This window comes from Cryptotermes secundus, unplaced genomic scaffold (assembly GCF_002891405.2).
Source record: "Cryptotermes secundus unplaced genomic scaffold, Csec_1.0 scaffold238, whole genome shotgun sequence".
NCBI classification, from domain to species: domain Eukaryota; kingdom Metazoa; phylum Arthropoda; class Insecta; order Blattodea; family Kalotermitidae; genus Cryptotermes; species Cryptotermes secundus.
In genome coordinates this window covers 179,411-192,518 of record NW_019728500.1, presented here as the reverse complement: position 1 = coordinate 192,518, position 13,108 = coordinate 179,411, and the positions used below count along the sequence as shown (strand labels likewise).

The 13,108-nt window shown below is 40.2% G+C and overlaps 1 protein-coding gene across 4 annotated transcripts in view; it reads right to left on the bottom strand.

The window, feature by feature from the left end:
- The window catches only part of LOC111865192 (sodium/potassium-transporting ATPase subunit beta-2), a 29,717-nt gene extending 20,852 nt beyond the window's left edge, over window positions 1-8,865 (bottom strand). For all 4 annotated transcript variants that reach the window (XM_023853025.2, XM_023853026.2, XM_023853024.2 and 1 more), the window contains exon 1: window positions 7,817-8,865. In XM_023853025.2, the coding sequence (XP_023708793.1) occupies window positions 7,817-7,955 (139 nt within the window). In that variant the 5' untranslated portion in view covers window positions 7,956-8,865. The remainder of the gene's footprint in view (window positions 1-7,816) is intronic.
- Window positions 8,866-13,108: the final 4,243 nt, after the last annotated feature.

Genomic DNA, 13,108 nt, shown 5'->3' with positions numbered 1-13,108 from the left:
CTGCCTCTATTCCGTGTTGACAGGGTTATCTTCCCTTCTTTTACTGATGTATGAACTAGAGAGGATTTCCCCAGGTCTACCGTTCTTTCATTTCTTACAACTGTCAGAACGTCACTACAGCATATTTAAGAATTCATGTTGAACTGCTAGCACTCTCTCAACTCTTGACGGTAAACGTGAAAATTCTAAAATTAATTATTCGATTGAAATTGAATATATAGGCGCCAACAACTGCGCTACTTTGGCGCTTGCTCCTAGAAGCAGTTACTTAGACTGATGTGTAGTAAGCAAATAATGTTTAAGTAGTAAGGAAGTACGCAGCTTGGCTGAGTGGACTTTTACACCACAGCCGTTGCAACATCGTTGACTTTTCAACTTAGACCATGAGGATGATCCTAATTATAACATTAATCATGGAGGCTGCACAGAAACTTGCCCCACATCAGCGTAATTGTGGGGCATATACAAAAACATATACGTATACTTTATTGATTACAATATAGAGCAAACTCCTTGGCACAGGAAGTTTGTTGAAGACGTTGGTGAGCTTCTCAAGGAATTTTTCCATTATATGAACCCGAAAAAACTTCCCCTTTTTTTCACAAAAGAATGTTACGTGACATTGTCTTGAGTCAATTCAATTCAGTTCACATCTTTACGCCCTGTTTCGTTAGGATTCATTTGATACTGTCCTTAAAAATGCTCACTTTCTGTGAGGTTTCACAACCAAATTATTCTATGAATACTTAACTCCTCCTGGGGACACACTATGCTACAAGACGGAAGGTCGCGGGTTCGAGTCCCGATGAGGTGAATTTCTTCAATTTACCTAGTCCTTCCAGCCGCACTATGGCCCTGGGGTCGGCTCAGCCTCTAACAGAAATGAGTACCAGGAATCTTCCTGGCGGTAAATGGCGGCCGGTGCGTAAGGCTGACAACCTCACAGCTGTCTGTGAGCCGATTGTCTAGAAAATATGGGAGCCTCAACATCTCACTACCTACGGGTCTCCACTGCCTGTTGCAGGGATACCTTTATCTTCTTACCTAATTCCTCCTATGCGTCCTACACTTCTCTACAACCTCATGCTTCTGGACTCAGTTTCCACAATAATATCAGTTGAAATGCTCACAATATATATGCATGTCTTTAAGTACTGAAGTATCAGTCGAGAGAAAAATTTCATTTTGACAAGTATATTTATCTTTCAGGTAACACATTTTCTCATTCTATGGTAAACAGGTCCTAAGTCACCATGGCATACTGCGTCCTTGGCTTGTAGATAGAGGAGACGGCCACCCGATATGGAGGGTAGCTTCGAACATATTGAATAAATAGTTGCAGCTAGACGACAAGGGACAGTCCTCCAACCTGTGAGCTCGGTAGGTGGCCAACAACTTCATATCATAAAAACCTAACGTGTCACGATATATTACAAACAAATGTTACTTTTCCGTCCGCATTTTATTTGGGAAAAAGATATTTTGAAATTACGGTGAGATACAGTATAATTGCATGAACGAGACAATGGTTTTCTAAGAATAAAGTTTTATCTCAGTGTTGTCTCCTGCCAATGAAACACGCAGAAGTGATTATTAGAAGTTACCTATAAGTAATATTTATGACGATAAATTAATAATTTCTACTTTAATAAAATCCACTCTGTCTTATGCCCCGTGGATTCCGGGGTCTTGGGTTCAAATCCCGTTTGAGAAGCTATGTCTATGTTATCTTTCGATGATCCAGGTCTTGCGATTAGTGTAACACCCCCATCCTACTGCGTGCCAATGAAGACTTCCAAATTAACTGCTACACAGAACCAGACAAAATGGATGGCAGTGCTTGTGATGTGGTGCGTCCAGGCTGCATTACAGATGATCCCTTCGCCACGAATATGTGCAAACTGGTCCCTTATTTGCTGTGAATATTAAACCCAGGAGGGTGATTTAGGGGTACATGTCGCACGCATTATGAAATATGAGATTAATCAAAATTTATTTGGAAAAGCCTCCTGCGGACGAGACACTTTGAGATATCTAAGACAGAAAAAATATACCAAAATTCGCCTCTAATTTCATCAAGTATCATCATCATCATCATCATCATCATTGGCTGAGCGATAGCCTTCCTCAGAAGATTCTGTCATCCCGTTTTCACTTGTTTGGATTTCGCAACAGTATTTTCTTATAGAGGAAGATTGTCAGCCTTGCGTCCAACCCCTAACCTGGAGGAGAAGGTACCTGTATTTATGCTGTATTTTAACTGATCACGGTGGCCGCGCGGTCTAAGGCATGGAACCGTGGATTCGAATCCCACTCGAGGTATGGATGTCGGTTTGGGTTTTTTCTGTTTGTGTTGTCCTGTGCGTAGGTAGCGACCTTGTTGTGGGCTGAGACCCCGTCCAGGGAGTCCTATCGACTGTGTATATGATTAAGAAACTAAAAGGCGGACAAGTCCACAAGGAGTGCAGAACCAAAGGTAGATAGGTAGATAGGTAGGTAGAGACAGGTTAGCCCAGTTATACTCCCAGGCATCGGGTTCAATTTTCGGCGCCTTCTGTGACTCTCAGGGTTTAATCAGGCAAAATAGTAACAATATAACAAGTGCAGATGTGCCGTTAGAACAACTATAACAACAGAATGCAGCGATATGCGTTCTATATAATTCTGCATTCCCCGTTGGCACAGTTATTTAACGAAGCTATTTGAACTTCACAGTTTATATAGCCTTGAATGATATTTGAGAATAACCACGAACGGCAAAGATTTGTTGGTTTCATATTTAAGAAGTGGATAGACGTGTGGAAGATAACGAAGTTCCTCAGTATGGGTGGCTGATACCTCAACCGATATTCGAAACAAAGACTCTCAAAATACAAGTCTAGAACGTTACCGCATCTCGAATCTCCTAGATACGATGGATATGCAAAATAAATTTACTCTAATAAAATTCTGAACTTGCTACTTTGAGGCTCCTTCAAGGCCATGGCATAGTTTTCATATCAGTAGGGCCAACTGTCTCTTGTTTCGGTGCTAGTGACATGCAATGCAATTACAGCTAGAGGGCTGGGAACATGGCAACGGTTCAGTATTTAATTGAAAACTGTTTATGATGATTAGCAAATGATAATCATAACATGTCTCCTTATAGTCGCCACTCGCATATGTCATAGATCAAATATTTATCTCTGGGAGTGCTAATACGGGGGACATTGGCCGGACTTGGTGCTATAAGAGGCGACTAACCGCGTTCCATAAAAAAAAGTAAAGGTATCTCTGTAACAGGCCGTGGAGGCCCACAGGGTTGTAAGATGTTGAGGTTACCACATTTTCTAGACAATCGGCTCATAGATGGCGGCAAGGTTGTCAGCCCTACGCGCCGGCCGCCCTTTACCCTCAAGAATATTCCAAGAATATTCCTGGTACTCATTTCTGTTAGAGGCTGAGACGACCCCAGGGTCATAGTGCGGCTGGAAGGATTAGGTAAATTGGAAAAATCCAATGACCTCATCGGGACTCGAACCCGCGACCTTTCGGCTTGTAGCATAGTGCCTCAACCAACTACGCTACGTTCCATTCCCTTAATAAAACTTATTGCTCCCTGTAGCAAATGTCCCATAATCTTTTTTGTAATCTGCTTAACGACGTTGTCAATAACTAAGATTACATAGTGTCGAATGGCCGGGTGCTGGCTAAGAATATGGTAAAAAATTTATCGCTTTTTGTGGGATCACAAGTTCAGTGCGGTGATCGCATAAGCTCGCATATTATAAACTATGATACAGATAAGCTAATTCTGATCTTCTGGTTTAGTTTAAGGAATTATTGCACATAAATTTGTTCTATAATGTCAATTCTATAATTGTTCAATTGGTTATTTTGCGATTCTATGAAAATTTATCATCTCTGATATTACGTAGCGCCAACTGGAATAGCAAAACAAAAAGCAAACTCCATGATTTTAGTCCGCAAGCGAACTATACCGACCCAGCGACCGTCGCTTATTGGCGAAGTTAGTGCCAACTTTTGCGGATAGAGGGTTATTTACGCAAAAGACGAAGGTAAATTATGAACTGGAAGAGAGATATAGGAGCTAACAGCAATGTGTCATTTTAAGATAACGCATTTGGGCAAATCCCCATTGGCCTTTCATGGAATTCGAATGTTCATTACCGTGTTCATAAAAGCCATCAACTCATCCCTATCCTGAGCAAGACAATTGCAGCCTACATCCTCAAAATGCGCTTCTCTAAAATACATTTTAATATTGACCTTCCATCCATGCCAAGTCTTTTCTCGTCATGTTTTCCCAGATCTTTCTTGAGGGACTAAAGAAAAGCTTGAAAAAATGTAATATGTTAGTTGGTCTACATTAAGATCTGAAATTCATATATTGTTAAGGTGAGTCAATAGCGCTACCGCTGTGATCACCCATTCGGTGAATCAATATTAACGGGTATGGGGTCACAACAGGTAGAAATATATTAAGGGTTTAGGACGTGAGAACTGATAATTTCATATCTCTGAAATATGAAAATAATATATGACGTAAGTACCTACTTCCACTTTACTGCATTACGAAATTCTATTTTACAATTGGCGTCTCGGGCATGCCATGCGTGAACAAGTATCGAACTGTTCGCAATCCAACATCCTATCGCTGTGAGTAGAAAGTTAAACAGGTATATTACTGATCGAACGAATAAGAACGACGTTCTTAAGCTCTGTATACACATCACAACATAAAACACACTACCTGTTGACATAAATATTATAGTATTTCAAAACTGTTTTTTAATAACAAAGTTAATAGAAAGTCCGGCGAGTGTAACTATTAACTTTATTATTGATAGTATAACGGACCAAAATGAAACAATTAAAAAAAATGTTTTGTAATAAATTTGTCAGCAACTGACACCAAGATGCAGAGCTACTTCTAGGGTGAGAAAGTTTACGGGGAAAATTTTTAATAATATCCTCAGTTAACATGTCATTTATGATAATGTCTTTTGATCATACAATTATGAAGTTAATAAAATTGCTGAAGCTGTATTACACATATATATAATCTTTGCTATTATTCGCTCTTCCTTGTGACTTACAGTGATCCTCACTCCTTTAGATAGTATATAATAATAACACTAACGTATTTTTATGTGTAATTAAAGCCCATTTAAAAAAAAATTCGCGCTTTGAGATACGTGTTAATTGTAAATTTTGTGCGCTTATTCTATTGTATAAAATTATATTACGTCTCGACAATTTTCTTTCTGTCACCCTGCATTTTCTAGATCCCATGTACATTTTATAACATACAAAAATTTCTATAATCATCGTTATTTGTCTCCCTTTCGCTACCAGGCAATTGTTTAATGCATAAAGCGATCACAATATAACGTCACTGCCCTAAATAACACACGTGACGTAATATTCCTTCGTTTATATAGTCAGATAAATATAAGCAAAGCAGTGTTTGTTTCTTACTGTGCTCTAACTTTTATGTGCCACTCGAGTTGTTACGGATGACTCGCTCTTTCTGTTGTGTGTGAAGGGGAACATTAACTATTTCAATACAATTTATTTTAGAAGGAACTTGACGAACAACTGGCCCTCTCACCGGCACAATGGTATAGGCCAATATAATAAATTTAATTGTTATTGTTATTATTATTGTTCCCATCCTTATTATGAACTGGAACTTCTAACTTACTTCCGTGAGGTATGGAGAGCGGCAAACATCTGTTTACAACTGCTACTCGTGTAGCTGTAGGGGGCACGCGGTAGCGTAGTTGGTTGAGGTACTATGCTACAAGCCGGAAGGTCGCGGGTTCAAGTCCTGATGAGGTCATTGGATTTTTATCAACTGACCTAATCCTTCCAGCAACACTATGGCCCTGGGGTCGACTCAGCTTCTAACAAAAATGAGTACCAGGAATATTCCTGAGGGTAAAGGGTCGCCGACGCGTAAGGCTGACAACCTTGCTGCCATCTATGAGCAGACTGTCTAGAGAATGTGGGAACCTCAACATCTCACAATCCTGTGAGCCTCCACGGCCTGTTACAGGGATACTTTTACTTTTTTACTTTTACATACTTACTCGTGTAGCTATAGTTTTTGTAGGTACAAATATATCAAATTACGTCTTGAGGTTGGAGCCAGGATACCGGAGTGGTCGTAGCGACTGGCTAAGGGCTGGACTACATAGGGGACGGACTTCGAGTCCAGGTAGGGTCAAGAATTTTATCTTCCCCACGTTGTCCAGACCGACTCTGGGGTCCACCCACCCTCCTATCTAATGGGTAAAGCGTCCGGAGCGTGAAACAGACCACTCACCTCTAACTAGTTCCGAGGTCAAGAGGGTATGTATCTATATATCCACTCCCCCATACGCCTTCATGGCATAGTACTTAATTGGGTAAACACAGGGACAACTTTAACTTTTTGACCTTTTAAGTCTTAAGATTTGTGCCAAAATGTGGTATTAAACCGATTCATATACAAGACAAAAATGGTAAATTTATCCCTGTGTTTAACTAAACATCACGCCATGAAGACGTATGGGGAGTGGAGGAAGAGTTCCACGCAATCTTAACCTCAGTATTAGGTGGATGTGAATGGGCAGCTTGACGCTCCAGTCGCTTCGCCCTTGGGGCAAGAAACCCCTGTATCAGCCGGATAAGGAGCTGCGTGGGTCTCAGAGCCAGTCTGGACGCTGTCTCTGGGGCCTATCCTGTGCCCCATTTCATGGTTGTTTTCAGTTTTGGTTAACGACTTGACGGATATGTTCGGGGATTAAGATTAGCTCGACCCATTGGATCAAGCAGAGTTTCACACTTTCATGTGATGACGGAGGCAGAGTCAGCCTCAGAAATATTTTAATTTTTTAGCCAAAACAAAAACGAAGGAAAATGTCCTATGCAAGTTTAATGACACTAGCGTCTCTGGTCAATTTATATGCCCCTTTCTTTGTAAATAACACAACCAATTTGTAAATGATATGGTTTACAAAAAAACCATGTCAATCTATCACGACTATTCTGTTCACAAAACACGTACGTACTGGGTAAATGGAAACACTGATTATAACGTTCGGCTCTTCAACAGGTCACTCGAAATTACCGCGTTGTTTCTTGTACCCAACGTTTCGTATCAGATAGGTTTGAACGCCATTAGATTACTGTACTCAATGTCGCTGTGAAGAGTTTGAAATATGTCGGCGTGTAACATGGAGCGTCAGTACAAAGGCCGGAACGAGATAAATGACCACTGAAAGAGCAAATTTACAGTATTTTCTTTTTGCCTACTAGAAATTCTTTTCCGCCATTTCCTTGCTCGCATCATAACATTAGTATTAATATTAACATATTATTGAGCTCTATAAATGAATATTTCCATCAAGTATCTGACAATTAAGTATGAAAACTTTTTTAGAAATTCGATCTGTTTGTAACCTGGGGGGGAGTACAGTATTTATGCTTGAGCGGCCTTAGGTCACTGTTGAACTGAATACATGGCACTATCGTAATTAAGAAGAGCAGCTAATTCTGATTATGGATTTTGCAAACATTTCAGTTTACCAGAGTGCAGATGTGTAGGCTAATTTATAATTTCGCAGATATAAATACATTTTTTAAATGAAATTCTACATATTTCATATCTTCACATTATTAGAAACTCACTGCCGGGAACCCACTTTGTGAAAATACGCAACCTCCATTAATTAATAATATTAAATTGTTTGAGATCTTGCAAACCGTTGATGATTACGTGTGTGAGAGTTTTGTATCGTCAACTGTTAAAATTATAGAAAGAACTCACCCCAACTTTTTCCAGTCCTTCCCAAAATCTGGCGCGTCTCTGGGTTCCATAATTCCCTCTTCCAACTCTCAATCAATCCTCTCTTCTCCGGTCGGACATACGGGAACTCGTATACGTCATCCTCCTCTACACTTGTCATGGTTCCTGTACAAAGGCCGGTTTCCGACTGACGAGCGGGGCAGATACTGTTGCAAGTATATCGGCTGTTTGCCTTGAGGCTTCACAGTACACCACACGGTATCAAGTCCTAAAGTACGGGCGGATCGCTCCGGATATATCTAGTCAATTATCTGAAACAACATTATTCTAACACGAAATTCCCACGAATGGTTCACTGTATCACATTAACATATGAAGGCTTTTTAAGCACCTGCCACTTAAGCACTTAGTCACGTGAGGTGGGAGGGAATATTTTACCCCTTCGAATTGGTCTTGCTTCAAACTGATTGGTTCACAACACTTTGACTACCAACAAACAGAGAATTCCCCGAAAGTATCATTGGTGGACAAATTCGACAACACGCAGCACATAAAATGTATTTTTAACAATTCTCAACGTAAAGCACTCAAAACAAACCGAGACTTAGCCTTCTGCTACAACACATCCTTTAATATTCACAGTATGAAACAGACTACGCAGAAAATAGTAATTAAATCCATTATGTTCGAAAGAAATGTCAGAACAAAGATAAAATAAATTTATTTTGCTATTTGTTTTCGTGTAGAGACCTTCTTAATAAATGGATATGGTTAATAAAGGCAGAGAAACTGTAACACAACAATATGCTTTATTCATAGTCGTCTTTCATATTTTCCATTCCCATATACGGCTGTATACTACTTAATGGACGTCAGCTCAAGAATATGGCGTGTGTGGATGTGATCCGGTTGACTAATATCAATATTTCTTTCATGTTTCCGAGTTCACATCCTCAGCACTATTCGTCTTTCACGTTATTTGTTCTGAAACTATGCGCTTATGAAGTTGTCACTATTCCTCTCAGGCACTTGCAGTTAAGTGGTACATTTTCCAGTCACTGTCAACACGTAGCGTGTACACAATTCAGACTGCTTATTGAGTTGTTTTTCAGCTTTAAATGATTTTGTCCTCAAGAGATAAGGTGCTGTGACGCATGCTCGTTTGCCTTCTGGGCTGGTGTAATTAGTCATCCCACGCTGCTCTCGGTCTTGTCTAAAAGTTCTAGTTTTCAATTGCAAATAAACTGCCTTGACAATGGCATCTAAACGTCTAAGTTTTCTGTATTTTTAATCCGTTTTCAACAACATGAAATATTTACATTTCAGAACGCAAATAGAAATTTTTAACACTATACAGTCTCGTCCGAATTGAGGGACAAGCTAGTTTCAGCAACTCTCTGCCCCTCCTTGTATGTCGGTCCTGGAATTATCCACTCAACATATTTTCTGTTCCTTGTTATGTAAATTCTGAAAATGTGGCACAGTTCAGATTTGGGAACGACGATAACAAATCGAAACCTGTTCAGGAGGAAATTAAGGGGAGACTGAACTCGGGTAATGCTTGCTACCATTCAGCCCAGAACCTTTTGTCTTCCCGTCTGCTGTCAAAAAACATAAAAATTAGAATATACAGAACTATACTTTTGCCTGTGGTCCTGTATGGGTGTGAAACTTGGTCTCTGACATTAAGGGAGGAGCATAGACTGAGGGTGTTTGAGAATATGGTGTTGAGGAGAATATTTGGACCAAAGAGAGATGAAGTGACGGGAGGTTGGAGAAAACTGCATAATGAGGAGCTTCATAACTTGTACTCTTCTCCAAGTATAATTAGAATGGTCAAGTCAAGGAGGATGAGGTGGGCAGGGCATGAAGCATTTATGGGGGAGAAGAGGAACGCATATATGATATTGGCGGGAAAACCAGAAGGAAAGAGACCACTGGGAAGAATATGGAGTAGGTGGTTGGACAATACTAAAATGGATCTTAGAGAGATAGGATGGGATGGTATGGACTGAATTGACCTGGCTCAGGAACGAAACCAGTGGAGGGCTCTTGTGAACACGGTAATAAACCTTCGGGTTCCATAAAATGCTGGGAAATTCTTGAGTAGCTGCACACTTGGCGTCTCCTTAAGAAGGGCTCAACTCCATGAGTAAGTAAGTAATGTTACGTAAATTTGGCAGTTAAAACGGCGTCGTTATATAATTTTATGAACAAAGGAATGAGTTGTTGCTGTTCGGTAGTTTGGAATCTACTGTTACGGAAATCTAATTATGCTAATATGTACGGACATTTGGTTTTACGCAGTCGAAACTTAATTACGATGAAGTTTCATTTAAATTCGGGATTGACCTTGGTGTTACATTCGTTTCAGGGATTGGCTTTATTTACATTTCGTAGGACTCTAATCCCTTCTTCAGAAATTTCCGTTCGTGTTCATGTATTGCTTGGTTAAATTGCAGATAGGCCTATCACTTTTTATAAATACTAATTGATCTATATTCTTTGAAATAGATATGAAAAAATTCATACCTATTTGGATCTGTTTTAGTATTTACCATGTTTTACTGGTACTAACATGGCGGCCTTATATATTTTTTTATATATTATGGAGTGAAATAAATTAACTCAGTGTCCACTGAACTTTCCCTTGTTGGGAAGTTTGGGGTTAATTTCACTAGACGAGGCTTCAGGTTTTACTGTTTAATTTCTGGCCCGGAAATGGGCTGGCCAGAGAAAATCGATTTTTTTAAGGGATTGCTTGCTTCCTCTCACAATTACACATTTCACCACTTGTCTGAGGAAACTGAGTTGGGACAAGAAAAATACAACTCTCAGTCAATAAATCTATCACAATTTATGAACAAGTCTACAATGTACTGTATACAGATATCCCTGTAACAGACCGAGAAGACCCATAGGGTTGTGAGACGTCGAGGCCTCCACATTTTCTGCAGACAATCAGCTCATAGATGGCAGTGAGGTTGTTAGCCTCACGCGACGGCCGCCATTTACCCCCAGGAATATTCCTGGTACTCATTTCTGTTAGAGGCTGAGCCGACCGCAGGGCCATAGGGCAGCTGGAAGGATTAGGTCAACTAAAAAATGCAATGACCTCATCGCGAATCGAACCTTCCTGCCTGAAGCATAGTGCCCCTTCCATATTGTACGGCCCTCAGATATGTCCCATAGCCAAGAAAGGTTTGTCAAGCTTAATATCTGCCATGGCATATCTGACCATAATTGTGAATGCGTATATGTTACAGAATTTTCAAACTGTGAAGAGACAGTAGGGGACTATATTTGTATATACTGTATATTATTAAATTAAGAAATTCCAGAACCGGAAGGTGTTATATAAAGAGCTATCTCGTACATACGAGTAAATAGATGAGAAAATTAAGAGGTTGAGAAAGACTCTAGACAGGAGAGCTGTAGATATGTAGCCGGGTTGTAATTCTTAGGGATGGTCAGAATTTTGAAGTAGAATTTATTTTTTAGTTCACAATGAATATGAGCCGCTGTCTGAATCCCTGCAGTTACATTCTCCCAAAGAGGCTACTGTCAGTATGTCATGGCTGGAAAAGTACTGTAGCGGAACCTTTTATTGCATTTAGATGTAAACGATGTGTTCTGGAGAGCAACATTTAATCTGCGAACAGGACGTTCAGATTGTACCAACGGAGATTAATATTAACTCGAGCGAAGATAATTCTGATCGTCCAATACTTAACCTATGCACAAAATGTCCTGGCAGTACAACCTTGCAGGTTCCGCTTACCGCAGTTTGTTAATGCTGATTACTGAGAAACTGAACTAAAGTATCCATCACTTGGTCTCTTAAAAACCAGACGTTAAGAAACACTTATCACTACGACTGCTGATCACAGTTGCTGCGCGGTCTGAGGCATGAACTGTCTTCGCCCGCTCGAACACTGGGATCGTGGGTTCGAATACCACTCGAAGCATGGATATCTGTATTGTGTGTGTTGTTCTGTGTGTAGATAGCGGCATTCAGACGGGCTGATCCCCTGTCCAAGGATTCCTACCGACTGAAAAAGAGGCAGATTTAGAACAAGGGGCTGTAGAGCTATAAATATAAATATAGATATATATTACCACGACTGAAATTTTACCGGTACTTTAGTAGCTACCGCCTCCCATCTCGGTAGCTAGCTGAAAGTTGTACTGTAAACAAAATTATGACGCCTCAACATCGATATGCCAGATATCAACATATGTATGAGACAATAAGCCTCCAGCAACGACTTATCTAATATTCGATATTGTATGTTAAATACAAGGTGCGTAATGTCAGACGCTGTATGGCTGGAGACCAAGGAGGCTGGTGTAACGGTAACACTCAGAATATGGGAAGGGGAAACAGGCTGCCTGATTGAGACGTTTTGGGGCTCCCGTAGTGTATCCAGGCTGATGCCAGAATGACGCTTTTAGATAGGCCACTACCGTTTCTTTGTAATTCCTTCACGTACTCCCAATGCAGGACCTGTCGAACTTGTTAGCCTCGACATCGTCTGAAGCGGAGTGCTGCTTGTGTGTGGTTTGGGGTTTCCACGGCGGAAAGCATCAAGATTACCGTCTTCTGGAATATGGCGCCGTGTAGCCTGGTACATTGACGCCAACGTTTCGGTGGAACCTGCTACCTAAATTTTGTAAAATGAAAATGAAGGCTACATCACAGAAGATATAAATCTTCAGCTTCTAAACTAACCTGAGATTGAATGTACGTAAGCAAATGGAAGGCAAGAATTCGAGTTTAAAATTGAAAAATTTAGGCTTAACTCATTTCTCGGCATGAAGAATGTTCTAGCATGTAAACCAAATTCAGTTTTTGTATAGCTGCATGATTGACGGCTTCTCAAGAAGGGCTCAGCTCCATGAGTGAGTGAATAATTCTTAATATAATATAAGACGAAGATTTATACAGGGTTAGTATAAAAGAAATAGACGCTTTCAACGTTTTATAGCAACCAAAGTATTGGTGATATAGCGAAAATACTTACATTGAATTTAGTATATGTCTTTAAGTTTGTATGACTAAGTTACAAATGTTCTATATGTGAGACTTTTGTCAGACGGCAGATATCAATACGATAACCCGGTTCGTTCTGAACACCGCTCAACAGACCAGAGCATGGCACTGACAAAATGACCACCAAGAATTCCGATCTGACTCCCACTGATTTTTTTCTTGTGGGGATATATCAAAGGCAGAGGTTTTGTTCCTCCACTTCCTATAAGAGTAAACGATCTAAAGCAACGCATCACAACTGTTGCGTGTGTTGACGAGGA